Here is a 27,850-nt window from a genome sequence, read left to right on the forward strand (position 1 = left end):
TAAATTTGCGAGATGCACATACGAATTTGCACCGGTTTTTCTGCCTTCAACTTTCATGACACTGTAAACTCCATATACACATAACTAATACCTCATGTTCTGTTTGAGTGCTTTACTGGTTGACTTTCTGCCACTCATACATCCTCTTTATATTGCACTTTATTTTTACTACTTTCTAGAAAGCCATGTAGCCGCCAATCCTGTCAAGGCAAATGCAATGTCATGTTGTCTGCCTGCATGCAACGTTGCAACATTCACTGTGAGACTTCCACTTTCAGATACAAATGCGTGCATACATAAGAAATTCGGTGTTTACATATATGTATTTGCACTTGCAACGCGATTGTTTTTGCTTGTTTTGCCTTTTATTGTTTTTTCTTATTACTCAAGTTATGGCAAGTGAGCACATGAAAAATTTATGATGTGCAAATTTTCTTAACTCTGACGATTAAATGCCTTTACAAAGGAACAAAATTGTGCACAAATACGGTAAATAAGCTAACACATACATACACGCACATATTACGTATATGTGTGAATGTAAGTTGAGAAAACATGTCTAACTACATTGTACAAATGCAAGTCAGCCTGCAAGTATGCTATTTTATGTACTTCACGCGGCGCGTCCTGTAATTGTCTCTTTCCTTGGCCAGACACACACAAACAAATGCGTATATCGAGTTTTGCTATAATGACTTTTCTAGCCTTTGTTGTTCTTCTTTTAGTGCATCTCATTTCTGTCATTTGGTCTGGCTTCTCTTTTGGTTTTACCATCGCTATTGTTTGCATTCCGCTACTTTGCTCAAGCAATTGCAGCACACAATCATAAATGTTTTATGAAGTGCAACAATAACAAACTAACCGAGCACAATAGCAAACGACAAAACTACAATAAAAGCTGCATTATAGCAGTAGGAATTGAAAAGGACACTAATAACTACTCGAGAAATCACAGGCTTGCAAAAAGACGAAAGTGCTCTAGAAGATTTTCCGAAAAACGAATCAATGGGAAAGCGTTTGCGGTACAAGACTTTAAGTTAATAAGAACGCTTAATTTGCAAGATTTCAAAAACATCCAAAATAGATATAACTATCAATTACATTTAAAATCAGCTTAAAACACTTAAAGCGGCAGTGCTCTTCTCTAATCTCTACACCATGCCGAACCAAGGTTCTCTCAAAGTAATAGTTTTACGTCGTTATAAAAACTCTTGGAGTTTTCCTGCTAAAAAACTGTTTTATGCAGTGTTTCAAATCAACTTTCTAGTTCACCTTTAGCGGCAGATTTTTATTTTTAAATTTGTAGTGAGTTTTGTAGTATTCGGTTAAAAATACTTCCAAATAGAAATTTCAAGAAATATAACTCATTCAAATTTCCAACTGACCCATTTACAATATCAGTGATGAAACAATACCCGAGCAGATCCTATTTATTTCCAAAAATGAAAAGAACTAAATGCGACGAATATTTTATGCCTGAACTATATCCCCCAAATGGCGGGAGAGCCAACCACTCCCACAATTTGTCAACCCTTACAATTTCGAGTAACTGATATGCTTTTCTTTGCATTGTTCTGCAAACTGCGAATGAGCGAATGAATGTAGAACCGAATCTACAAGTCCTTTTCAACTTTGAATTGCATCTACAAACACAAGCGCAAACACAAACATCGATGTGACTACACTTAACTTGCCGATGTAATTACGTTGTGATTTTTCACAACTCTATGTATGCATGTACATCTGTCTATGTGTGCACATTTGCAAATCAGAGCTACGTCTAGCAACAGCACTGCTGCGTTTGGTTATTTTTGTTGCATTAGTTCACATAATTTCTTTGTTTTTGCACGATTTTTAGGATTTTTGTTTTGCAAATTCTGCATCATTTAAATTTTTTATTCTTCGCCCGTCAAATATGAGCTTCCATTTTTGCTTTCTAGTACCCAGTAGTGCTCTGCCTTATTATAATTTCAGTGGATGGCAACTTCCGCGTCAGCTGCTGTCCTTTGTGAATAATCCTTGTCATGCTTGCAAGTGCACGCTTTCGCTTGTCAGCCGCTTTTTTATCCGCGCGCCATCTTATTCGTCGTCTATTTTTCTCTTTCATTATTCTTTTCTAATTAAAACTGCATAATCACGTAGCAAATGAAATGTAATGAAATCACAGTCACTTGATGTCACTTGACTTTGTATGCGCGCGCTCTTCGCCGCCTGCGGAGCCAGCTCACCGACGCCGACGACGACGCCTCCGCGCACTGTTATCGTTGCTCACGTCCACAGCGTCATTGTCGCCAATCTTCGTTTTGGCTCAAAGTACGTGCCCCGCTAGCTTTGCGTCTCTGCTTCTTTGCTTCTTTGCTTCTCTGCTGTTTTCTGTTTTTATATTAGTTTTGTCTTTTTTCGTTTACTTAATATTTGTAGTATATTCGCCTTATTTTGCTTTTAGTTAACTTTATCGCTGACTTGAAGGCGTCTGCCTGACAGCCAGCACCCTGCAGTCAGCAGCGGGCAGCGACGAGTCAAGTCAGCCAGCTTTAAATTATGCAAAACTTTCAACAACTCGTTCGAAAGCAAAACAAACGGCAGTAAAGTAGCAAATGTGTTTCGCTCTTCTCTTTTTTGTTGACTTAAGAGATAGACAGATAGGTTTAATTAAATTGTTTAAGTGCCTGAAAGAATATTTATTGAACGGCGCTGGAGTTGCTGCCAACTTATGTTTTAAATAGATGGAGGTTAAGTTTGATATATTTGTTGAAATTTGAATTAGCTAAACTAACTGTAAGAGTATGCATATCAAAGGGGATTTCTTAATTTTTTCACGTTTATTTGGTTCTAAGATTTTTTATGCTCAGTGGAGCAATTTCAATAAGGTTTATTTTTTCTGCTCAGTGTGGCTTTCAAGCAACAGCCACTTTAAAGCAACAGCGCACGCTTGACTTAATGTTTCCTTAACCACTTAAGTGCCGGGTCAAGCTATTTGTTGTCACTAAATTGACTTGGAGTGCCTATTGAATCTTTAAACATCTACTTCATGCTTTTCATGCGACTCAACATGGTCAGAAGAAGGTTAGAGAGTTGGAAACATTTTTTTACAAGACACAGATTCGTACTCTTATTATATTTATATATTATATCCTTAAAGAATATTATACTTTCACAACAGTCCTTATATAATCTTTGGGACTATTTGCAAACTTCTCAGTTTGTAAGGCAATGTTTTACTGTTGAAAATGTCTAAATTAAGTGTGAAATCTAGATTTTTCCATAAAAACCAGTATATATGATCGTTGGATGAAATTAGTACAGTAAATTTGAAGGTCTTATAAAGCAAGATAGTATAGTCCGTTTTTTTGAATTCGGCATGTGTATGAGACCTATTTTACGGAACTTTCACAAATTAAGAAAAACGACTGGACATTGTATTCAAAATATCAAAAAAACGAATTGCGGTACCAGTATTATTCCTAACGTCAGTTTAAAGGCATATTGATTGTAGGTACTTTTAATTTATTTTTTCTTAAATCCCATATATTTTCTAAAGACTAGCAAGAGCAAGGTCGACGAGGGCATTTCCCCTACATCTCGCATACTTTTCGGTACTGCATATTGCGTGAACGCGTTCTAATTAAACTTACATGCCAAAGAAATATCGACACAGGCACAGATACACTTGGAAAACGCATTATAAATCAATCATACAAAATTACTTTCTAATTTCTTTTGGCGCAGGGCTTCGCTCAACCCCCGAACAAATAGTCTACACGGCAAGGCCAGCGAACACAAATTGCTGAAAGTTAGTCCTTAGCCGCATTCCAATTTTATTTATTTTTCAAGTTAGCTGCCAGTTGCTTGTAATAAAATAACCACATACATCAACAACCGCATAGTCCAACAAAGGCCAACTTAATGTCCTGCTGCGCTATTTTATGTGCCACACACACCCATCTATTGACATATAGAATGTGTGTCTGTAAGTATGTTGCTCTGTTTCGAATTTCCACAGTTTTGAAGTAACAAATATATTTCCCCAAATTATTGGTTTATAGAATTCTTTTTCATTTTGACTTAGTTTTTGTTTCCTATATTTTTTCTACAATTATTTGCCTTTTTTTTTTTTCTTCTTTTTTATGAAATTTTTATTGATTCTTCGGCAATTGCCAATTTTATTAACACATAAATTAACGCAAAGGCAAAAATGGAAATTCCTACGTCATTCTGCTTTCGACACCGGCAGCCGAATAAAATGAATGAATTTTGATTATATGGGAGAATTGTGTGTGTGCCGTAGCTTAGAGGAAATGGCAAACGATTATGGAAAGTGGAAATGAAATTTACATAAATATCGGAAAAAGAATCAACGAAAATCAAAATGAAATTTGTTTATGCACAAAAGCGATTAAATTCGATAGGCAATGGCTGTTGAACAAATAATGGCGCGATTCGGAATTTTTATGGAATTAATGTGGGTTACCACAGTGAAAATTTAAATGAGTGAAACTATTGAATTATCAACTTTTTGGTCCCATTGAATAAATTGTAGTGGCTTCCATAGAAATGTTCTCTTATTTCATAGAGTTAAATTTATGAAAAAAGCTACAATCAGCGATACTTTCATTATGTGGCCACACAATTACATTCAAAGACAAGTTAAATCACTATTTAAGCCGTTACCCAAAACTCTGCTTCATAAAAATATCATTTAATCAATGTCATCGCAATTCTGGTGGTTATACAAAAAATTTTACCACAAAACGGAACAATGGAGTTTTACCCTGTACTTTTCTTATGAACGGATGGAACCGATTTGGTTCGACCCTTCCTTTTGAATATATCGACCTGTTTTGGATGACAAAAAATATGCTCTTCGTCAAGATATCTCGAAATCCACTGGAATTATTATCAAACATAATCTCTTTCGATTTTTTGGAGCTGGATCTACATTTTATAGCCAATCTCTACATATAAAGGGTATATGCTCGTATCTGTATACCATATATGGACCTTCTCATTCATTAGCATTTTGCAGCTACTAGTGTCAATTTAACACATCCACAGATACACCGTCAACCCTTTAAACATTCCTCGTTATGTACGCAGGGATTAACATATGTATCGGTGTATACGTGTAACGGTTTTATGCTATATTGAGTAACGTCCATGGTTTTGGAAGCCTTTCGAATGATTGTTGCAATTTTTAGCACACTATAAGTTGCACTGGCAAGCATTTGCACCCAAAGCGTCACATGTACATGACTCATGTGTATATTTGCGAGATTTTAAGCCCGGCACACACACGACCCGCGCTCGTCTGCACCCATTAAACCACATACATATTTCAGTGGAATGTTTTGGATGAGTTACGAGTAAAAGTTTTAAGTGGCACGCTCACAGCGGCAAGAGAATTGCCAATTGTGCTACCCATCAGCAAGTAATGTTTTGTTATGCTCTCGTTTTTTGTTTCGTTTTGTTGTTTTTTGGTTTTGCTATTGCCTGCCCAATTTTGACTGACAGAACAATGTTCAACTGACTGAATGGCTGACTAACTGAACTGCGCACTCATTGACTGCCGTGTTTGCTAGTGTCGGTATCTTCGGCTGATTGTCGGCTTCTGCTATTGTTGTTGTCGCTAACGGCATCCGTGAAGGGCTGTGGTAATTGAGTGCATTTAATGGCAGAATAATTGAAATGACTCGGTTTGTTGTCCTTGGTAATTTTTGTTTCGCTATCTTTTTTATGGATTTGTTGTACAAGTTTGTTGTTGCATTCAGTGTTGCAGTAAAAAATTTTCGCACGAATATGCGCCACAATTGTTGCACATTTTCAGTAGCTGCACACTTTTCCCATTATATAAAGCGATACATACACGAATGTTCGTTAAGTCATGAATAATCCGGTTGCAGTTTGCGGAGTGCGAATGTTTTCAAAGTTTTAAGGTGGCTGAAGTAATCAAATAGTGGGGTGTTCTACAAGTGCAAGCTTTTAATCGCTTATCTTATTTTAATGCTTTAAAATCAGAAAAGTCTTTAATAAAACTTGAAACTCTTCAAACGATGACTTTATGCGCTGCTCTCTTGTCAACCAATTTAAATGGAGAAGTAACAACAAAGTTGTCCAGTTGAATTGATAGAAGAGAGAATACTGATATCTCATTAAAGTGGTATAAACCGTTAGAACTTTAAATAAAATACAGTTATTTTTAGAAAGCGTAAGACCCATAATAAGAGGTTACTAAAATGTTTTTTGTCACCAAAATAAGAATTTCAGCAATTGATATTTGGTTTGTTGGTTCGAATCACTATTTTCCAACGCTTGCCGAAGCGAAGATCCCTATATACAACAATTGTCAAACTTTTAGGCATTTAGTTATTCCTACTTATTTCGAATTGTTGCTACAAAGTCAGTCTTTTTCTGCTTAGTTAACTTTGTGAAAGATCAAGTCCACCAGGCTTATCTTGCTAACACTAATTCAAATAAGTTTAGCAACTAACAGATTTTATACCCTAAACAGTGTCTTTTAAGTTTTGTACGAAGTTTGTAACACCCAGAAGAAAACGTCGGAGACCCTAGAATATACATACAAATATAAATGATCAGCATGACAAGCTGCGTCAAATTAGCCATGTCCGTCTATCTGTATATACACGAACAGTTTTTAAGTTATCGGTATGAAAATTTGCACGCATCTTCCGTTTCTTCCCAAGCTGTATATATAGAATAGATATTTGTCGGACCCGCCGATATAGGATCACTATAGCATATATCTGCATACAAACTAAATGATCGCAATCAAAAACTTTTTTATTTGACGAGACATCTTCACGAAGTTTCGCATGAATTCTTATCTAAGGCAATAATGAAATCTCCAAAGAAATTGTTTAGATCGGATGACTATAGCATATAGCTGCTATACAAACTGAACGAACCGAATCGAGTTCTTATAGGGAATCTTTCGTATTTGTGAAGGGTATTATAGCTTCGGTTTTTTCCTGTCAGAATATTCAGCAAGCGAAACTAAGAAGTTCAGTCAGAATAGAAATAAGGGCCCAATAAATATCATTACCAATGCAGCAATTATTGCAATGACACTCATGAGAAGCGCTATCCCCGAAATGCAAAAGTGACATCGTACACAAAATTAAGCCATCAAAGCAACTTCCGAAGCTGGTAATATTCCGCTTCGCAAAAGTAATTGTAATTGCTGTTGTAAATACTAATAACAGCATTTTGCCGTTAACCGCAGTCTATTCTATTGCATTTAAACTTGGAGAGTTAACTGTAATCTTCATACTTTCTTCATCCTTAAATGAAATGACTAAGTAAAAAGAACGTGGTTATTTTTTTTTCAGATTTCGGAGTTCATCTAGAAACTTGAGTTCGCAGCAGTGCCGATGCGCTTATATTTAAACAAAGTTGGTATGCAAGCAAGTGAAAATTGTGGTTAACCTTAAATAAATGCTCGTGAACCCGCTAGTCAGCGTTTTAAAATTCATGAGACACATAATTGGCAATGTTTTGCTATACTTGCTTTGGAATGTCTTGGAATTGCTGAGTTTGGCTTAAAGTTTAAGTTATATGAACAGCACTATGATACATGGAATGTCTAGCTGTACTTTAAAAACAAATTAAAACCTAAAATGTTTAATAAAACATCAGACAATATTTTGACTTAGTTTCATCATGATCCTTCTTTTGTTTACAGAAAAATCCGAACAGAAAATAGACCCGGACTGAAAAAAACGACTTATTTACGAATTTCAATATTAAACCTTTATTATTGATCAATCATTATTAAACCAAAATATCGTCTGAGCCAATACAATCATACCAACCCTTAATTTAACTTTTAATATACTTTTTGCTTTCAGCAAATTATGGTTTTTTCAGTTTCGGTTAATTTTTGGAGCGCCATTTGCTAGATTGTTAAACAGTTTTCACCTCATTTTCATTAACCCATGTCTTGTCTTCAATAGTTGACGAATATGATGAATTGAAAACTTGCATAAGACCTGTTTTCGATGACTTCATAACTTTAACTGAATTCTTTGTGCCACTCAAATACTTCTGTTTCTGATAAAGTAGATTCCGCAAACTACTTCTACAACATTGTCAGCTATTCGGTAGTCGTGATTCTATTAGAAACATAACATTTCAAGCAAAAACGTTGTTAAATTCCTTTTTTCCGGAATAAAAAATGTCGACAAAAGTTTCACGTTATAAACAAATAGTTAATAAATCCAAATTATTTGAATAAAAAACTCTGTCCTCATTCAGGACAAAAGTTATCGATTCGGTTTGCGCGCGAAGTTTGAATGGAGGAGTCCGAGTCAAATTTGTGGTATTGTCTTTTAAAATTTCGGTTATCAGATTAAATTTGTAATATGATAAAGTATTTGATCCATTCAAGAAAAGTCCGATTCCTTTTTGCCATTCAGGAAAGGAATACACTTGGCAACCTTGATGTTCACTGAAGTTTTTATGCACTAATTTTTCTTCTCGCTCCATTCCAGTTATTACGCAACGATTCCCACACTAATTAGTAAGCAATGGACAAACTTGATGAATTCTCCCATGCTCAAGAAAATAATATGTTTGAATTTAGTTTGCTAATAACTGTATGTACACAATCATGTACAAAAGCAAATGCCTACATATGTCGTACACGCTGCTTTTGACGTGTGTCCACTTGTTGGGATGAATAATTTATAACTATCAATGTCATAAGTTTATGACACGTTCATCAATCAATGAATTAAATGAAATTGTACAAATATAAGAGCGAAAGGCAGCCGTGAAATGCTGACGAAAATGGTGTCGGCGCTGAAATTCTTGTCTGCACCAGTGAAAATTATAAGACAAAACATTCAATAGTATATTATATATAGTGCGAAAATTATGTTTCAAAGTATACTTGTTGTGAGAAGTTCGTTAAGTTTTGGATAACTTCGCATATTTCATCTTTCTTTCCGCTCTCTCCAGGAGCAAAAATAATATTTTGTTAATATTTTGTTTCAGCTTTATTGCTATATTTAGCGTGGCACTCTTTTCGCTTTTGACAGCGTTTGCTATTAATTGCTTCACGTTTTGCGCAGAACTAACGGGAAAACTGATGAGAGCGCACGCTTTATGTGAAAAGTTTTGGCAAAGCAATTTGAAATTGATAGCAAAACATTTCAACTGCCATAAGCACAACGGGCTTTTGACTTCGTAGTCTAAAAATAAGTATATGTATATATATATATATATAAATACGTTCATATATACACATATAGCGTATGTATGTATTAACGCGTTCTAATTTCAGAGTTTAGAAAGATGGTGTCCTTCAGTTATCGATTCCTCGAAATGATTAAAAAGTTTACGCTGAAGCTAGTCCAAATTCTAAGCGCTAGCTCAAATTCTAAGCGCTGTTACCAAAGTGTGGAAAAATTATCTAGAATTTAACAAATAAATACATCTTGCTCCCTGGCTAACACCCTCATGAGACTAGTTATTAATTATTCGTGTATAAAAAAGTCTATATATTAGATGATAATTTATTTAAAGCAATGTCAAGCGGTGCAATTTTTTATATGATTTTTTTTAACAGAAAAAGTTAATTTAACATTACACCCTGTCACAGTTATGCCTTTTAATTAACACTCGATTTAAAGTTGTTTAAAGCGGTCACGCATTGGCAAATACATGAGCCATGAAAAGCACTGACATGCATGTGTATATATGTTAACTGGTTATTAATGTAACACGCCTAAAAGTGCACAACAATTAAACCGTATACAAATTATTTGCTTAGCGGACGTCGAGGTCTTGCATGCGTAATAAATATGCCGCTGCAATTTGCATAAGAGACAGTTGACAGCAACAACATCACTTACACTAGGAAAAAAGACGACAATGCATACTAGCTTGTGCATGTAGTTGTAACATATTTTAACTGTCGCCATTTGTTATTGACCAACGCAATGATAAGCAAAAAATAATAAACGCGCAAAATAAATGCTGAGCACACATACATATGCAAATATGTAATTCGAAATGTTTTTTATAGCATACATTTAGGCAATAATTTATATGCATTGTGCTAAAAATCGATGCTTGTAATCCATTGAAGTACAGCAGTGAACATCATACAAGGTGAAACTTAAGATACTTTAACTTTTCACACAATGATCAAAAATGCTAGTCTAACGCTTGAATACAAATTTCACATCTTAAAAGGCACACCTAATGTGAAATTTTTACAAAATCGATTATTTGTCAGTTATAACTTTAAACATGACAAATCGATACCTCAAATAGTTTTTGGGTTACAGCTCAGTTCAGTCAACTCCATCAGATTCCATATCTTTGACCGCGAAACAGCATTACTCGAAACTGTGATAAATCCCTATCAAATTTTTTCTGCATTCTATATAGTTGCCCATAAAATGACATACAAGTTTTTGATCTGAACAAAAATCGAATTTTTACAAGCCAAAACCAACCAAAATTTGGGGTAAAATTCCTCTTTTTTTTTAAACGCCACACTTTTGTCTAGTTTGGTTTTTTTCGACCGTAGATCACTGTACGGACAATACCTTTTGGTTGAACGATATTTTATTAGGTTTCATCAACGAAGAAGGCTGGAATCACTGCAGCAGTGGAGGATATTTGAAATGACAGTGAATATATCCTTAAAATTTAACAGTTGTGTTTTATTTTTAATTGTAATTTTTTATGCTAGCTCTATAAGTGTGCCCCTTAAAAATGGATTATTGTATGAATATGTTTGATGAAGTTTGATTATTTCGATATAGAACGTAAACTTTTAATGGCTAGAGTCTCGTGACACTTACTATTTCTGATATTGATTCATTTTGGGAACAAAGTCATCAGTTAATGTCTCCAACGTTTGATTCATTTTTTAAGCACAAATTTTTTTTACACTTAAATTTACCAGCGCTGGGAAGAAAACAATAAGTTCAATAAGTAGAATTCATATCCCTTAAAAAGTAACTTCTGAACCACCTTGTATTTAAGATTGACTTTTATTTTGGTTGAAATGTTCGCAACTTTTTCTATAATAATATTTTATTCAATAGCTTTTACATACATAAGTTAATGGTATTCAGTGTATTCAGCGTCGACATTATCACTCTCACTGCATTATTTGCGTCTACAACTACAAAAATTCTACTTGTTCTCAAATATTTTTCTGTTCTACAATTTAAATGTGGAATAAGTAACCGAATTGGCAATCCTCTTTAAATGTATTTTTATTAGTGTATTTGTCTTACCGTATTTATTCCTAATACTCCTATTATCAAATTTTTTTTATTAGACCGTTTCCTCCATAAATAATACAAATTTAAAAGGACGAACTTTATAGACTTCACACATTGTTTTTTGTTTGAAACTTAAGCTCATTAATCATAATTAAATAAGGTTAATAAACGCATGCACGCGTACTCACACAATAACAATATATCGAAGTGTGCGTTCAAGAAAATCCGCTAATTAATTAATGATGGGAAAATTTATGAATAAAGTACAGATATTTTCACATATCTCGAGAGATTTTCACTGGCACATGTTTGCTTTTGCAGCGTGGAATGTCTTTTGTGAGCAACTGTAGATGCGTAAATAGTTCGCTTGGAGTGAGTGCGAAGTTGCTTCTAACTGCTTCTCAAAAGAAACAAAAGCAGAGCAAACAAAAATTAAATAGAGAAACAGATGTGTAAGTGGTGAAATCGAAATAAAAGTGGAATTTAAGGAGACAGACTCTAAGTCAAAATCGTTAAAAATCTTTTAAAAAAATTAAAAAAAAAAAATTAAAACAAATAAGTCTTAAGTTAAAGCCTTTAAATTCACAAACTTTAAAAAATAATATAAAAATATTAAGGACTATTTACCCCACTTGTCGTTTAAGTTAGTTGTAAGTAGAGGAAATTATCACAAAGACAAATTACAACACAAATCGGACGCTATATTGCCTTTATGCTTTCCTGTTGATTCAATGACTAACGTATTTTTGTTGGGTTAATAACTGACTTTCTAGTTACAGAAAACATTCGCTGTTACTGATGACTTTGCAGTATTCGTAGCTAGAAACCAACCTGTGTTGCCAACTTGTAATATACAAATAAAACTTTGCATTTTTAAACATAAAGAATAATTGGTATTAAAAAAAATTGAAGAAAGGACAAGAAAAAACGCACCCAAACCTTTACAGATTCTTATAGCAACTATTTGCATAACTAAATCGGAAAAGGTAACCAGCTAACAGTTTGCATTGTCATTGACAATAATTTCGTTAATATACAATATCTTGTCACATAAGAAGTTTGTCCATACAGAGATTTGATTTCCACCGATCGTTTTGTATTACAGCTATATTCTATAGTTGTCCGATATAGGCGGTTTCAACAAATGAGCCACTTCTTTGAGAGAAAATGACGTCTGCAAAATTTTAGATCCATATCAAGTAGATTTTTTAGTACCATAACTTGAATATGAATTTCGAAATAAGAAACAATATGGCTTCATTATATTAAAAACCCACGGCATCTTTTTAAATTGAGTTACTAAACATTCAACCGTTACTGCTAAATCTTGTTCTTAACAAATTAGATAACATTCTGAACATTATGTCGTTTACCCATTTTTCGGCACATAAATTTTTAAAGCGCTTAGAGCGATTTGGCAACCGAGCTCTCTTCCTCATCAGTGAGAGTAAGTACGGCTACTCCATAAATGATTCGAACGGAAATCATCACCAACGAACTTTCTGCCGCTTTTCGAAATACTATGTTATTGTTGTTGATATGTTTTAATGTTTCTTTACTACCGCCCACCCACCGAACTCTCTTAAATGATATCATGTAAAAGCAACAAAACAAAGTTATCGAGTTGAATTTGTATGCGGATATCTCATTATAGTGGTAAAGCCGCTATCTTCAATGCTACGAAGTTTTGTTTTGCATATTTTAGATCACTTTTGCTATTGTGATTGGTTCAAATAACAAGTTAAAATACAAATTTATTTTTAAAACTTAAGACTTCAAATCAAGTATAGTAATTTATACAAAACCAAAGTACAAAGTTACACCATCGTTTGTTTGAGCATCTGGTATAGGTTATTCGATTCGCAGGAGAGTAACCCTAAACAAATCGAAGACAGTTACTATAATAATAAATTTAGGATTATATAACTTAAAAAAATAATATTGATACCCAACAACCTGCAACTTTTGAAAATTTCAAGAACAACTTTGACCAAAAAGCTAGCAAAATGGTAAGCGGCAGCTTTTTATTATTTAGTTTTTCAACTTTAAGCAATTTACCAGCCAACGTGAAAGTACAAATGCATAACGGTTGGTTAAATCTAAAGAAAAATGAATAGCTGATATTTGAAGCAAAGCCTATTCCTTATACCTAGACTTCACCGAGTTCATCAAATTTAATATGTGCCACTCACTCACTGCGAGCGGACCTTCAAAATTTTATTGGCATATTTCAACAATAAAATTAGGCTAATAAACATTAAAAGGAGTTCAGTCTCGGCTGCCTCGGCGCCCTTTGCGTGACGCTAATAAAACAGTTATAGGCAACAAAAACAAAAACAGAAAAGAACAAGCATAAAGCCATAAATCGCCCATGCCAACGGCTAGTCTGTTATCACATTTCAAAATGCAGCAAAAGCCAATAAAATCCACCAGAAATCATTGCAAATGCTAGCTCTTGAATGTATCGGTGTATATGCGATAACGCCTAAAATTAGACAATTGAAATATTCAATTTTGTAAGCGTGCGCGCGATTTGGTGGAAAACGTTTGCCGGGTAGCATTCTTTTTACGACCCGACACACGCGCACACACGCGTGCTTGCTTTGGAGTGCTCACATAAGCTTTATTATCGCCTTTAGCGCACAAAATGCTCTCGAGCACTTGGCCCTCAACGTTTGTACCGCCGTCATGTACACATTTGTTGCGGAAGGGGCAAATGCCATATAGCTATATTGTGTTGTAGACGATTTTAACATTGTTCCTTTTTAAAGATTCAATATGGAGAAGTAAAAGGTACGCACCTACTATCACATTATAATTAAAAATTGGACCAAATATATATATATAGTACATATTAGTTATTACTCCAACTGTGACTCCAAATAAGATATTTTTTATGAAACGAACAGCATCTACTAATAGAATTGTGACAGCTCGTCGCGGCCATATTTTTTACAGATTTATGTCAAATTTTATCAGTGTGTTCTTTAAGGTTTGCCGGTTCTTCATGTCACATTTCACTTTGGTGCAACGCCTGAAAATTGTCCAACATTCACCTTCTCCGGTGACAAGTGTTCATAGAAAAATCATCTTTTCAGATGAGCCCCATTCCTGACTTAATGGCTTCGTCAACAAACAATATTGTCGCCAGTGGGGTATTCTTGAGTGGTTCGGGAAACGCAATTGCATTCCCAAAAATTGACCGTTTGGTGCGGATTGTGGTATAGCGGCATTATCGGTCCTTTTTTATTTCGAGATGGGGCAGAAAATGTCGTTACCATCAATAGCAAGCGTTATAACATGATGTTGAACGGCTTTTTCCCGCAATTTGTTGAAATCGACGCGAATGATCTCTATTTCCAACAAGACGCCTATGAAAACATTGCGTGCAAAGTTTGTCGACTCGTTACATTCGAGAAATGGCCCAATCCAGTAGACGCCAGGATCATACGCATCTAGATTATATTCTCTAGGGGCATGTTAAATCAAAGGTTTACGCCAATCACCAACCAGCAACGCTCGAGGAGCTCGAACACACGCACTACAGCCGACATTTTTTTCAAATCATAAATGGCATAAAATTATCTGCATAACAAAAGAAAAAAAAAACAATTTAGACCAAATTTGAGTGTTTTTTTTATTTCAACATACTTCGTTCTTGTTGGTAGACCCTGTATATGGTATCATCTAAGTATTTTCTGTATGCCTCAGCATTTTCTTATTGTATAAAACTATGAACAAATGCCTCGTTCCTATGCCTATCATTTCATTTCCACTCTTTACTTCTCTATTGGCTATGATATTTTGCCTATTATGCAACAAAACCGCACTAGTGGATAATTATACATAGGTATATGCAAGCACGTGTGACTTGTAGCGTTATTGGCTTTTGTTGAGTTCTGTGGTTGCGTTGCATTTGCTCTTTGATTGCGCACAGTATGTGAGTGTTTGCCTTTTTTTTGCGGTTACCTGAAATCGAGAATTTATATCGTGACCACAATATAATTTCACAGCCACAAAGTGTGTTTTAAAAAGGTATGCCTCCACGCAAAGGACAAACCGCCAACCGGCAGCCGCCAGCCGCAAGCTACTAGACAGCGCGCCGCCAAACACCCACAACTGTGCTGGTTTGTGAAATTATATGCAAAATGTAGTGTACTTTTGGACGATTAACGCTTTAATGTGTGCGAAAGTGTAAAGTACCGATGAAATGTTTAATGTGCGAATGCACTCACCGTTATCCACGCATTGAATTGCCCATACAAATTATTGTTGTGCTACCTTCGCTACGATTATATATACGTACATATGTATAATATGCGGATGTGTGCGTGTCACACGTTCATAAAATTTCAACGAAGCGTGTATCAATAGTGAATACATAAATAGCATAATTTTAAAATTAAATGCTCATATTAGCTTGCAAGTTTGGAAATTAAGTATTTACGATTATAAGCATTTAAATTCAGTTGAGCGCCCAAAGCTTTCTTGCTTATGCATGCAAATTATTACAGGCAGGCAAATGTTTTCACTGTGTAGGCACTTCTATGAAATTAAAGTTCAATACAGAATGAAATTAAAAACATTCGCCTGGAGCTGCAATTATTAGAGCTCTATAATGGCACCGTCAAAGCCAACAATTTGATTACAGTGCTTAATATGAACTTTATTTGGATAAATTTACTTATTTAATAATAATTATTTGAATATTTCAACAAAATATTCTAACAAGGAAGGAAAAAAATTGCATTGATATCGATCTATACTTTATAACTTATTATTACTAATATTATTCATTCTAATAAATTACGATAATATTTTAAAAGTATAATAAAATAAAAATTCATGAAATGTAAAATTAAATTTGAGAAGCAAACGAAAACGAACCCAAAAGGCCAAATCTTGTAGAGAAAACTACAGACTCGACACATTCTTTAGATGCAATAGTCAAGCCCTCATGATAGATCAGATAAAAAACGTGTATATATAGACAATTTAAATATTTAATTATTTAATTTTTATAAACAATTTAGTTAATTATGTCTTGACTCCGATAATATAAACCGCATTTATTTGCATAGTACATTTAAAAAAAAATTACCTTTTAGGTAAACGCCCATAAAAAATGTTAAAGCATTATTTAAATAAAAAACTCGTATTTATTTTTACGCTTCAGTAAACATAAAATTCGCTGTTTTATTTTCATTAATTTTTTTTATTTTGTTGTGGTTATTGGTTGAACTCACAAATCACCAAAGCACCGTTTATTTATGCCATCTATATTTGTATTTATTTTGACATTTCACAAGGCATTTGGTTGCCGCTACTATAATTGTTGGTGTTGTGCTGTTAACTAACATGTACGAACACAAACCACATTGCACTGTCACGCCAAATCGGCATAACTCATGACACGTATACGCCGTGTCGGACAGCGGCAAAAGAATTGAAAAATTAGTGTTAGTGGAAGGCATAGCATAAGGCAGGTGATATTTACATATCGTGTTTGGTATGTAACAGCTTACGGATTGCCTTAAGGATTGCTTTTGTTTTATTTGTATGTAGATGCATGTGTGTGTGCATACTTTCATAAGTTTGGGTAATCAACATATACGTATTTATGTACTTTAAATAATAAAATTATTGGCATATAAAAAGGCGGCTTTTGAATTTTTTTTAATTCTGTAAAGAAAATTCACCTGCGCAGGAAGAACTAGAGGCATTAAACTAAAACATAGTCGGTGTTCGCAAGATGGCAGGCTCAGAGCAACTCAGATTATGCTTATATTTTAATGTGCTACTGTATATAAAATTATAAATCCAGCTAGACTCATCCTTAACATAAATAACATGTGAATAATTTGCAATTCATACTGTTCACCCCTTCAACCAAGATTCAAACGACCTCATCAACGCTTTAAATTCAAACCAGCTTTTCGTTCAATTATTTTTCAAAGGTGAAAATTTTTAATAGAAATCTACATGCAACTGGGTGTGCTCGTGAACATATTAATCAAATAATCACAATGCATTCAAACACAGTTTGCATAACAAGCTACACTTATACACATATTTATAGGTGTCCACGCACTCACATAAATAAAAATCCAAAGGTTTTTGACCGACAGCCAGGCAATTTTCACGAGCACTACACGCGTAGCGAATTTTGCGGCATACAGCATTCTAATATGCCCTTTACGTTTTCACAAAAAAGCCAGCCAAAATCTAATTAGTATTCTGTTGACAGTTTTATCGTGATTACGCACACTTATATATAGCTACATTGACGGGAGCTCGAGCGTTGAAAACGCAATGTCGAGCACTTCCTAAGCGGCGGTGTTGCACAGTGCGCAGGATATGTTCGACTTCCTGAGTTCGCGCGCTTAGCCGATGGCTCCTCACACTGGCTACCAAAATGTTACCGGCAACGCTGCTGTGCAGAACTCAGGTTAAAATTATTGTTGTTTTTTTTTGTTTCAACCTGGACTGTAGGTAATATGTACAGGCGCAGCTAATCACGGGTGTTGCATGCTACCAAAACGCATATATGAATGAGCCGGTGAAAACTTGTTTCGCATTCTACTCTGCGCTCCGCCATAAAATATCCCATTGGTCATCAAATATGAAAAGTACAACCTCAAAGTTGATTGGTCAGCATAAAATCAAAGGAGTTAGGTAACATTAGCTACTCTTATAAAAGTGAGGGTAATAAAAAGAACAATTGGGAGTATAAAAACAATAACAACAACTTCCATGTATGTATGTGTGTCCTTTGAGGCTTTTGGGTGACAACCAAATACAGGGGTATTTCCACTAAGCCAGACACGCGACGTGATCACAATATTGAAAATCGAAACATTACACACTCTACAAGCTAACCAGACACCATGGACATGAATATATCTGAAAAGGGTTGAAACAAGTTGTTATATGTGCTTCAATAATGTGGGAAAGTATTTTATATTACGTGAAAAAACAAGAAATGATTAAAGACTCTCTAGAAAGGCAAGTTATATAAAATTTAAATTAAAAAAAAGTCCGATACGGCTGGATATATTCTTGAAGCTTTCTTACAACTTTCTTACATATATTTGTCAGGTAATTATTGAAAGAATAAGTTTTTAATAATAATTTCGATTTTCAAATCATTCTGAAGCGTATATTTTTAAACAAAATTAATATTTTTACTTGTCCTTCGATCATTTGTTTTAGTTTATTGATCTGAGAATATTTTAAGCAGATAAATCTAGCTACCAGACACCTTTTTGGGAGGTCCTTCTGGATGACGGCTATGGGATCAAGGGAAACTAAAATTTTTCACACTAAATCTCTGATTTTTAAAGTATATACAATTTTGTAACTGTGCATGATATTTATTTATTAATTAAATAAATGGCCTATTCAAAATATACGTACAAAAAAGGATATTTTCTGACTTGCGAGTAGATATAACTTCTTAATTGTAATAAACATATTGAATGTAAGTATGACTACACATACCTGGTATAAAGAAAAATATGCCAATAAATAGCAACATCTTGCGCCACGTTGATTGTACTGTTGCACGATTGCTTGCCAACCGAAGAGCCTGAACGCACGGTTTATAAACTTTACTCACTTCCATTATAATATATTTACTTTTTTTCAAATATTTACACTTTTCAAAAAAACCCAGCGCTTTGCTTTGCTAGTCCACGCTATATATCGAGTGATAGGCCAATTTTACGCTTTGTTGCCACTAGTAAATAAAAGTACGCACCATAATACATTAGCTGTCAATTCCATAAACTCTTATACCCGATATCGCTTTCTACTAATTCGCATTGGTTGCTTGACGCAAATACTTCCTTTTCAATTTTCACTTTGAAACTGCAACAAATATATGTAGTCCACACTTTGTTGGGAAGCCACAGGCAGAAAAATTAAAAATGAAGAAAATTGCTTCGAAACTTTTTCTATTACAACGGAGTTGTGACGTGCTGTCACACTTCTTTAAAACTAGTTTTGCACTGGATCCATTGCAACCGCATTTGCTACACTTCCAGATTGCGCTCTTCTTTTCTTCGCTCGCCGCTGCCTACTGACGTCACTAGCTCTTTCACATTTCACTGACTTCAATGTCGTACGCTTTATATGCCATTCGGATTTATTTTCCTTTTAGTATAACAACCGTTACTATCGCATAGATATGTGCTTATTCTATTGACTTTTTGCTGTGAAAAAATTACACTTGACTGCGTTGTATTTATTCTTGCTCTCCTCTATCTACCGTTGCCTGTTTGCTTTTGCTTTTGCTAAGGTGCATTTCTGACTTCCTAGAGCCTTTTCGATTTTTCGGTGCTTTCAGTGTGCTAGCGATTCCTTTTAAGTGTTAATCTCGATTTTACGTTTCCTGCCGTTTTATGCATTAGGAACCAAATTTTCTTCTCCTCGATTAATTCTCTTTGTTAGGCTTTGTCGAATTTTTGTAATTCCAAATGCAATTTCAGTGCAGCACCGCAACAGATTTGTGTTTATGCAGTTTTTTACGTGTTGATATCAAGTGGAAGTCGGGAGAGCGCCTGCAACACTGCAAAGAGAGTACGAATGAAAATAGTAAATCAACTGGAAAAGATACACAAATATTTGAGCTTGCATTATACACCTCTACTATATACGATGACAAAAAAAAATGCAACAACACTGTTCAAAGATTTACGCTAGCAGTTGGGGCTTAAGATACTAGAATCCGCCGGCTAAAAACTCCATGAAAGCTGCATACCAAGACACGTTACTCCTGCCATAAATCAACTGATTACAATTACTGATACTTCGCAACACTTTATATAAAGAATATGGATGTATGAGAACATTGTAAAAATTTAACATATATGAAATTAGTTTGGTCTTTTTCAGTGCTTTCAAAAACAAAAACTATGCCATGCTAATATCCGCTTCCATTAAATTTAACTTCCTGTCTGTATCCAAAGGATCAACAGGATATGCGGGCTACACAAGAGTCTACTAAAACTTGAATTTTAATGGAAAAAACGAAAGTATGAGCAAAATCTAATGCTCATAATATTTTTGCACACCCCCACGACTTTTAGTGCCAGCAGTGGCAAAGAGAAAATAAATATATTTGCATATACGCTGCTAGTATACATGAAGCGCATGTGTATAGCTAAGAATCATGATGCTTATTCGTTTCAGTGTATCGAAAGGGTATTTGGCGGATATTCGCGAGGCTTTGGTTACTATTAAATATCGAGAGCAAAAGCTGCGGATATGCATGAACGTTTCCAATTGCTTTTTGTAGCTGCACAAATTCCTAAGCAGTGGAAGCTTTGAGTAAATGATCCGCTGATGGAAAGCAAATCCATGAACGCAGACAAATTCGGCTCTTGGGATATGCAGGGAATGCGATACGCGGTGCTTAGTGGCTGGGAATAAGATAAGTAACATGGCATATGTGAAAGTATAACGATATTGCGTAGTATTGGTGAGTTTTTGTGTGTATTGCACTTTATTTATCACAACAAAATCGTTGAGCTGTGTTATTCTAACGCGACTTGCCATTAACGGATACGCAGAGTCGCATTTGAACAACCATAGATATAATGTAAGGTCATGTGACTCAAAATATATAAATGTAAGTTTCTGCCTAAGCTTGATGTTCTCAGTGTGATTTACTATTTATATGAAGAGAGTCGATTAATAAAAAAATTTACATTTATACAAATATATACAAGATCTTATCGCAAAAATCATCGATTGCAATCATTTTTCCATTGAAATAGAATAGACAGTCAAATAATTGGGCAGATAAAAAATTTAAGATTATTGTGCAAATTCACTGAAGCAGAGCAATAAAAATCTCGTTTAGGCTGCCAAGCATGAAATGGTTAGCATACACATATGCATGCAGCTACACATGTAACGCTTTCGGATATTTCTCGAGTGCAACAGCCATTTGTCCACCTGAATGGATTTTTATGTGAATTGAATTGCAACATATTCGCTTTTATTTCACTGTGTTCAACGACTGGAGTGGCTGAGATAACTACGCTATAATGCCTCAGAATGTGTTCACATATAGAAAACAGCACGTGCTTTTACAAGAGCAAAAGTTAAAGCAGCGATGAATTGCTCGTTTAGAATACCGTACGCCTTCTCTAACGAAGGTGCACAACACAAACCCAAAAAAAAAAAATTTGCACTTAAAAAAAAAAACAATTAACTAAAAAGGTAGTTGAGAAGAATTGAAGTTATGTTAAACAAAAAATAAATATTGTAATGTACAAAAATAACAATTTTAGATGAAGTTTATGTATTTTCTAAACTCAAATAATTTTCTCGCTGTAAACGTGGAATCAAAGCGAGAAATATATGTAATAGTTTTAATAAGAATATGCTTGAAATAAAATATTAACTCTTTATAGCATTTCTTTTTGCTCCACCATTAGGCAAACGGATACCAATATATCTATTTCCAATCTCTTTTGAAATATATCACCTCTTTGCGAAGTTATTCCCACTGAGAATGCGACAAATAACTAAAAATGTCGAAAAAGGGACAAATTACTTTCAGGAACAACGAATTTATTCACTGCCATTCTGTCTTTCAAGTGCAATTAATCAAAAAGCATTTAAAACTCAAAATCAAAACCATTTAGCAAACAGGTCTCCGCTATCGCACTTATAGGAAACGGCAATTGACATAATGCCAGAAAGTCAGACAAGTAAACAGGTGAGAGCAGAGAGGCAGACAATGGAATGTCGATGTGTTCGCAGCACATTACTCCGGGGATGAAGCATCGGTTGATTTGTAAGCAAGAACAATAGGATATAGAGTGCAAAAACAAATTACAGCCAATTGACAATGCCGCCTTGAAAGAATATAAAAAGAGAATCGAATGAAGGCAATACATAGCCAACAGCATACGAAGGAGGCAAGAACAATGGCAAAATCTAACTCGACTGACAATGGGCTGGCTAATGCAGCTGTCAAGTGCTGCCGCTCTGTAGCCGGAGTGTTAATGATGAAAATGACAATGGTGGTAAGCTTCAACTGGTGCTTTGTACTTGTAGTAATTGTAGTGTAGACATAGCATGGAAATGTGATGACGGCCGTGATTCACAGCAATATTGAAGCATCTCAAATCGAGGTATGGATTTTACAAATGATAATCATATCACTAGCGACGGCGACGGCGGAGAATTGACTTTACCCCCATACTTAAGTGATGATGTCCTTGTTGAATACTGCAGGTAGCATATTGATGTCGTTTTCGAAGCTTACATTTGAGTTATTGAAGAGAACGGAAGAGAAAATGATATAGCGCGCAAACATATTTATTTACATTGTTCTAACTCTGTCGAAGTTAAGTTTAAACGTCAGAAGATATACAATTATTAATGATTTAGCGAAACCATCTGAAAGTTTAAATCAGTTATATTTAGCATTTTACGTTCAGCGTATCATCAAATTTAACCAAACAGAAACCAAAGCATTTCTTCTTAATGTAAGAAGTACAATTCGAAAGCAGATGATGAAAAGCACAAGTTTTTAGTGAATATGATTATAAAGTAGAGCTCCATAATATGTTTTCCTTTACAAACAAATAAAGCAGCCATTCTGTTCAATTTCTTCATTTGCATAAGTATAACTTGAAGTTCAGCAGTTCATTTGGCAGCCAAAATAGATTCCCAAAAGCGCCACAATAACAATCAATTTCCAGCTTCTATGCGATTTTACTGCTAAACATGGCGAACTTTGCAAATGTAAATCCACTTGAGTTTATTTCATTTCCAAAGATTTAACCATAAGCGCAAAATAAGATTTCATAATTTCACCAAAGGAAATCAAGAGTTATTGTCAATCCGCCGGCTAGTCAACAATTCAGTCAGCCATGCAGACAATCCTCTGACGTATGCAAATCAGAACCGAAATGTAACAAAACAGCTGTATGAGGTAGCGCACAGAAGAATATAAATATACCAAGCGCTGCGCTACAAAGTCAAGCAGTGCCAACCAGCTGAAGACTTAGCGCCCGCAGCACTGAAGCTGAAATTGTCAGCAACGCTTTTCGTAGTTAGTTCTCCTGCCCTTCGCCATTCTTCCGATCTTCGCAAACATTGTGCCTTTACCGTGACATTGTGCCTCACAAGAAAATGCAACCCCTTAAGGCGTTTGTTCTCGGCTTCTCTCGCTGTCGCTGCAACCCGACCTTGTCGTTCCCTGTTCTTACACTGCAGCCTAGTTTCGACTATTTTAAGATTTGTTACCTGCTGCTTAGCTTTTATGAAGGCTGGTTGCGCTGCACTTACGCTCTACTCATTCGCACTCCTTGGGAGCCTTGTCCTTGCACTTGCAACGTAACACACCTCTGGTTAGCGGTACGAACTTGCAAGCAGGACCAGTTCAGCATTTGCCACAGAAAACTGTCATTTTGGCCGAATGTTTCATTTATTTAAGTCCCATTGTTTGGCTGTTGCTAATGCCACTCCCCGAACGAGTGCGCTTCGGGTGCTCGGCGGACTGTTTTTCCTACTATTTTGCTCACATTAAACTCACTTTTCACTTTTTGCAATTTCGCTATGTTGTCTGAATTCCTCCTTCTTATGCTGCGGTGACAGCAATGTTATTTAACTGCAGTCTGTGTTGCATTCATTTTCAGCGAGGGCCTTCTTGCTACTATCTTTATCTTTGCCCATATATTTTCTCAACTCCTTCGGCTCCTGCAGGACATCTTTCGTACTTGTTTGCTATTTGACGCTTGTTTACTTATTTCCTGTTGCAATTTTAATGTTGTTGGTACGTTGGCTGCTGACAACAACTGCAACAACAAGGCTGTAACCGAGTTTATTGCTTTTGGCGCTGCCTTTCTTAAGGTGGTTTTTGCTGCTGTTGTTGCCCTTCTGCCCAAACAGCTGTTGTTTATTACGTAACCATTGGAGCAAATGACAAACAAAACATGCATAATGTCTGTAGTCAATTCCACTTGTCCTTTACAGGAGCTTACACTTTTTGTTGCATTATTACGATGAAATTTAAAGTTCTTAAACTGTGAAAAAGAAAACTCTGCACAATGCTATATAGAGTTGTTTTCATTAAGGTAAGGCTTACTTACAGGAATTTTGTTTCGCAATCAGCATGCCATTATTTAAGCTTACTTTGTATCCACTATTAGAATTAATTGTCGAAAAATAGTTTTAAGAGGGAAAACAAATCATCAACATAAACAATGAAATTATTTTTTAAGCGAAGTGCAAGAAATTTTAAATGAAAACAAATAAAAGATTCAATAGAAGAACTACTTTTCAAACCCTCACTTAACTACTACACGAAGTTTAAAAAGAAGTAAAATGAGCAAACCTCGATGCCAGTAAACGAAGTAAAAAAGCGAAAGGAAGCAATTGCTGGACTTTGCTTCGCAAACTTGACGATGCTGAAAGGAGTTGTGTAATTCTTATGTGTGTTTGGTATGCCTTTCAAGTTCGTTAAGTTTTCGGTTTCTAAACTACTTCTAGTGTTATTACAACGTACTACGGAGCTATTAGGTGGATATACAATATGTACTGTTTGTACTTTGCTTATCTTTGAATTTCCTTAAACGAACTTCGCTCACAAATGCAAACAACTGCAATCGATGGGCCAGAAAGCCAAATCGATGAGGGAGAAAAATGCTAAGTTAAGAAACCTAGAGTAGAGTAGAACAGCAATAAGTAGCCCGGAACGGAAATAAGGCAAATTGTTTAGAACTGAGTTATAACTTTGAAGGGCGACTCGTTAAATTGATGCGCTGAGGCATGAAATGGAGTACTCGGCGGCAAGAGTTTATGATCATTGTAAGAGCACTGAATGATAATATTAAGTAAAAACAAGAAAAAACGAAAGCTACCTTTCACAAATACAAAATAATTTTGACAAGACCTTTGAGCGGTCAGTTTGTATGGCAGTTATATGCTATAGTGATCCGATCTGTATAATTTCTTCGGAGATTGCACCATTGCTTAAGGCAATAACGTGACAACTTTAGTGAAGAAGTTGCATTCATCTCATCAAACGAAAAAGTTTGCCATACTAATAAACACTATAGTGGTCCGATATCGACCATTCCGGCAAATGAGCAGCTTCTTGGTGAGAAAAGGACGTGTACAAAATTTCAGATCGATATCTCATAAACTGAGAGACTAATTCCTATATATACAGACGGACACAGTTAAATCGACTTAGTTCATCACGCCGATCATTTATATACCATATACACTTTATAGGGTCTATGAAATTACCTTAAGGGTGTTACAAACATCGTGGCAAACCGAATATACCCTTATCAGGGTATAAAATTGGTCAAAGCGATAATAAGACAATAATTCTTTCCGAAATAATATTTGTTGTATAAGAAGGCCGTTCGATTGTTGTTTATTTGCAACAAACTCAGAACTGTTTTAAATTGAATTCCGATTCCCATTAAATACCGGAGTTTATGATACTTTTGAATTTTAATTCAAAACATGCTATATCAAATATAAACTTGCAATAAGAAAAGAGTTGCACACTAGTAAAATAATGATAGGGATGTTTGTACCATGACCCAGAAAAGTATCTTGAAGCTCCTGTCTGTAGCTCCGAGTGCAACACTAGCAGTCGCTGCCAGTGTATTATTATAATAATTGTAGCGCATAAAAAGCGCTGAACGATTAAATTATATATTATGGAATTCCAAAGGATATATGTTTGGTATGTGCTGGAGTTTCGAGGGTAAAAACAAATAATATTGCTTCAAATTCATTATACCATAAGTGGTAGTTATGTACAAAGAAAATATGGTATTATGTAAAAATTCTACCTCGAATTTCTTTTAACATTTACTTAAGTTCATCCAAAGAGGCTTTAACTAACTACTGTGGAATACATGCAGAAATGCCTACTATTTAAGAATCAAAACATGGCTGCTTCTAATTTGTTTCAAATAAGTTTTGTTAATCCAAAGAATACTGATTTCATTTCCAGACACTCCCCACCTATCTGCACTTTTGAATTTACTCCCTACTTTTTGCCACATTACACTTTTGTTATAACTACATGTCAGCAATACTGATTTTGCTGGTCTGTTAATAACACATTTTGCATTTTTACAAAGTTTTCGGTAAACTCAGCCACAGTTCTAGCTATCGTTGGGTTTTCAATATTTTCTGTTTGCGTTTCGGCAACGTTTACAAAAATGCTTTTTTTTAACTTGTGTTCAACGGTTTTCAAGTTAATTCAACATCAAAGAAAATTTCAAGCTAACTAAAAATCAAAAAAAGTAGAATTACTTGCTTAACAGGTAGCAGTAATGAAACAAAAGTTAACCGTAGCAAATTTATCCTCAAATTACAGACTACTGACAACAACAAAGTCTGTTTTTAATGCTCACAGGATAATAAACTGAACGTAAAAAAGTGGATAAATAGATTTCTGTTAGACCTTTTGCTTTGTGCTTTTACCTGCTGTGCATACCTATTAAGTTCGGCCAAATTCAGGGCAACCTTCAGCGCCAAAGGAAAATTTCAGATACCTCAGAAATATACTTTGATACACACCACAAAAATACCGCGCATCTGGTCTCAAAAAGTACACATCTAAAGAAATTATGTTTAAGGCTTGCACACACAAGCTTAAAGAATTTTCTTAAGCCCCATAAAACTCTGCATAATATATTTTGATCCCCTCACATTTAATATTTCTCGTCCAATTCTTGTATCCCTTTTTACAGCTTACATTACATATAATTCTTATCTCCCTCTCTACGTAGCTTCTTTCTACGCTACTTTTCACCCATTCTCCGTCAATTATAAAATCGCATTCAGGTCACATCATTTAATCTGCCAAATTGCATTAAGTCGCTTCCAGCGGGTGCTTACATCACGCACATTTTCTGCTGAACATACTCGTAGGTATGTAAATATCCACATATGTGTGTTTATAGCTTTCAAACACACCTGCCTACCAACGAACAGGTTGTAGAACACGGACAGTTGGCGTACTGAAACATTTTATTACAAGTCGTTGAGTTACTGTACATTTAAAGCTGGCAGTGGAACAAAAATACTTGAGTTGAAAATAGAGATTTTCATAAAAAGAAGGTTTAAAGTATATACTTTTTTGGAATAAAATAATTTGTTAATCAAGACTCTATCAAATTACAATATAAAATAAGTCAGAAAGTCCTCCTTTTTGGCATTGTATAAATTTATGAAATCGTATAGGGTTACCTTACTTTGTTTAAGATATCTTGAAGAAAGGAAAAGACTCATGTCCACTCACATTTGGACTGATTTATGCTAGATGAGACTATGTACGGTATAAAGTCAAAAATATGTAGGGAAGTCGTCCAATATATAACGAGAGTAAGAAATTTGCATAATTCAAAGCTTTTACTGGATTATTAAATATTTTTTACTTTAATGTGGCTAAAATGAAAAAACGTTATATAATATATTATCTATTACCGGTTCTTGAGTAACTCGAACCATAGGCTGGACCACATTAGTAAACACTCAGATATATATATATTTTTTTTTGCGGCATGATTTTAAATAATTATAAAATGGTGGATAGT

The 27,850-nt window shown here is 35.0% G+C and overlaps 1 protein-coding gene across 5 annotated transcripts in view; it reads right to left on the reverse strand.

Moving 5' to 3' along the window:
• LOC106619348 (uncharacterized) overlaps positions 1 to 27,850 on the reverse strand; it is a 132,495-nt gene that overhangs the window by 60,341 nt on the left and 44,304 nt on the right. For all 5 annotated transcript variants that reach the window (XM_036360155.2, XM_036360157.2, XM_036360154.2 and 2 more), the window contains one exon: positions 18,762 to 19,830. In XM_036360155.2, the coding sequence (XP_036216048.2) occupies positions 18,762 to 18,885 (124 nt within the window). In that variant the 5' untranslated portion in view covers positions 18,886 to 19,830. The remainder of the gene's footprint in view (positions 1 to 18,761; positions 19,831 to 27,850) is intronic.

This window comes from Bactrocera oleae, chromosome 3, assembly GCF_042242935.1.
Source record: "Bactrocera oleae isolate idBacOlea1 chromosome 3, idBacOlea1, whole genome shotgun sequence".
Lineage (NCBI taxonomy): Eukaryota > Metazoa > Arthropoda > Insecta > Diptera > Tephritidae > Bactrocera > Bactrocera oleae.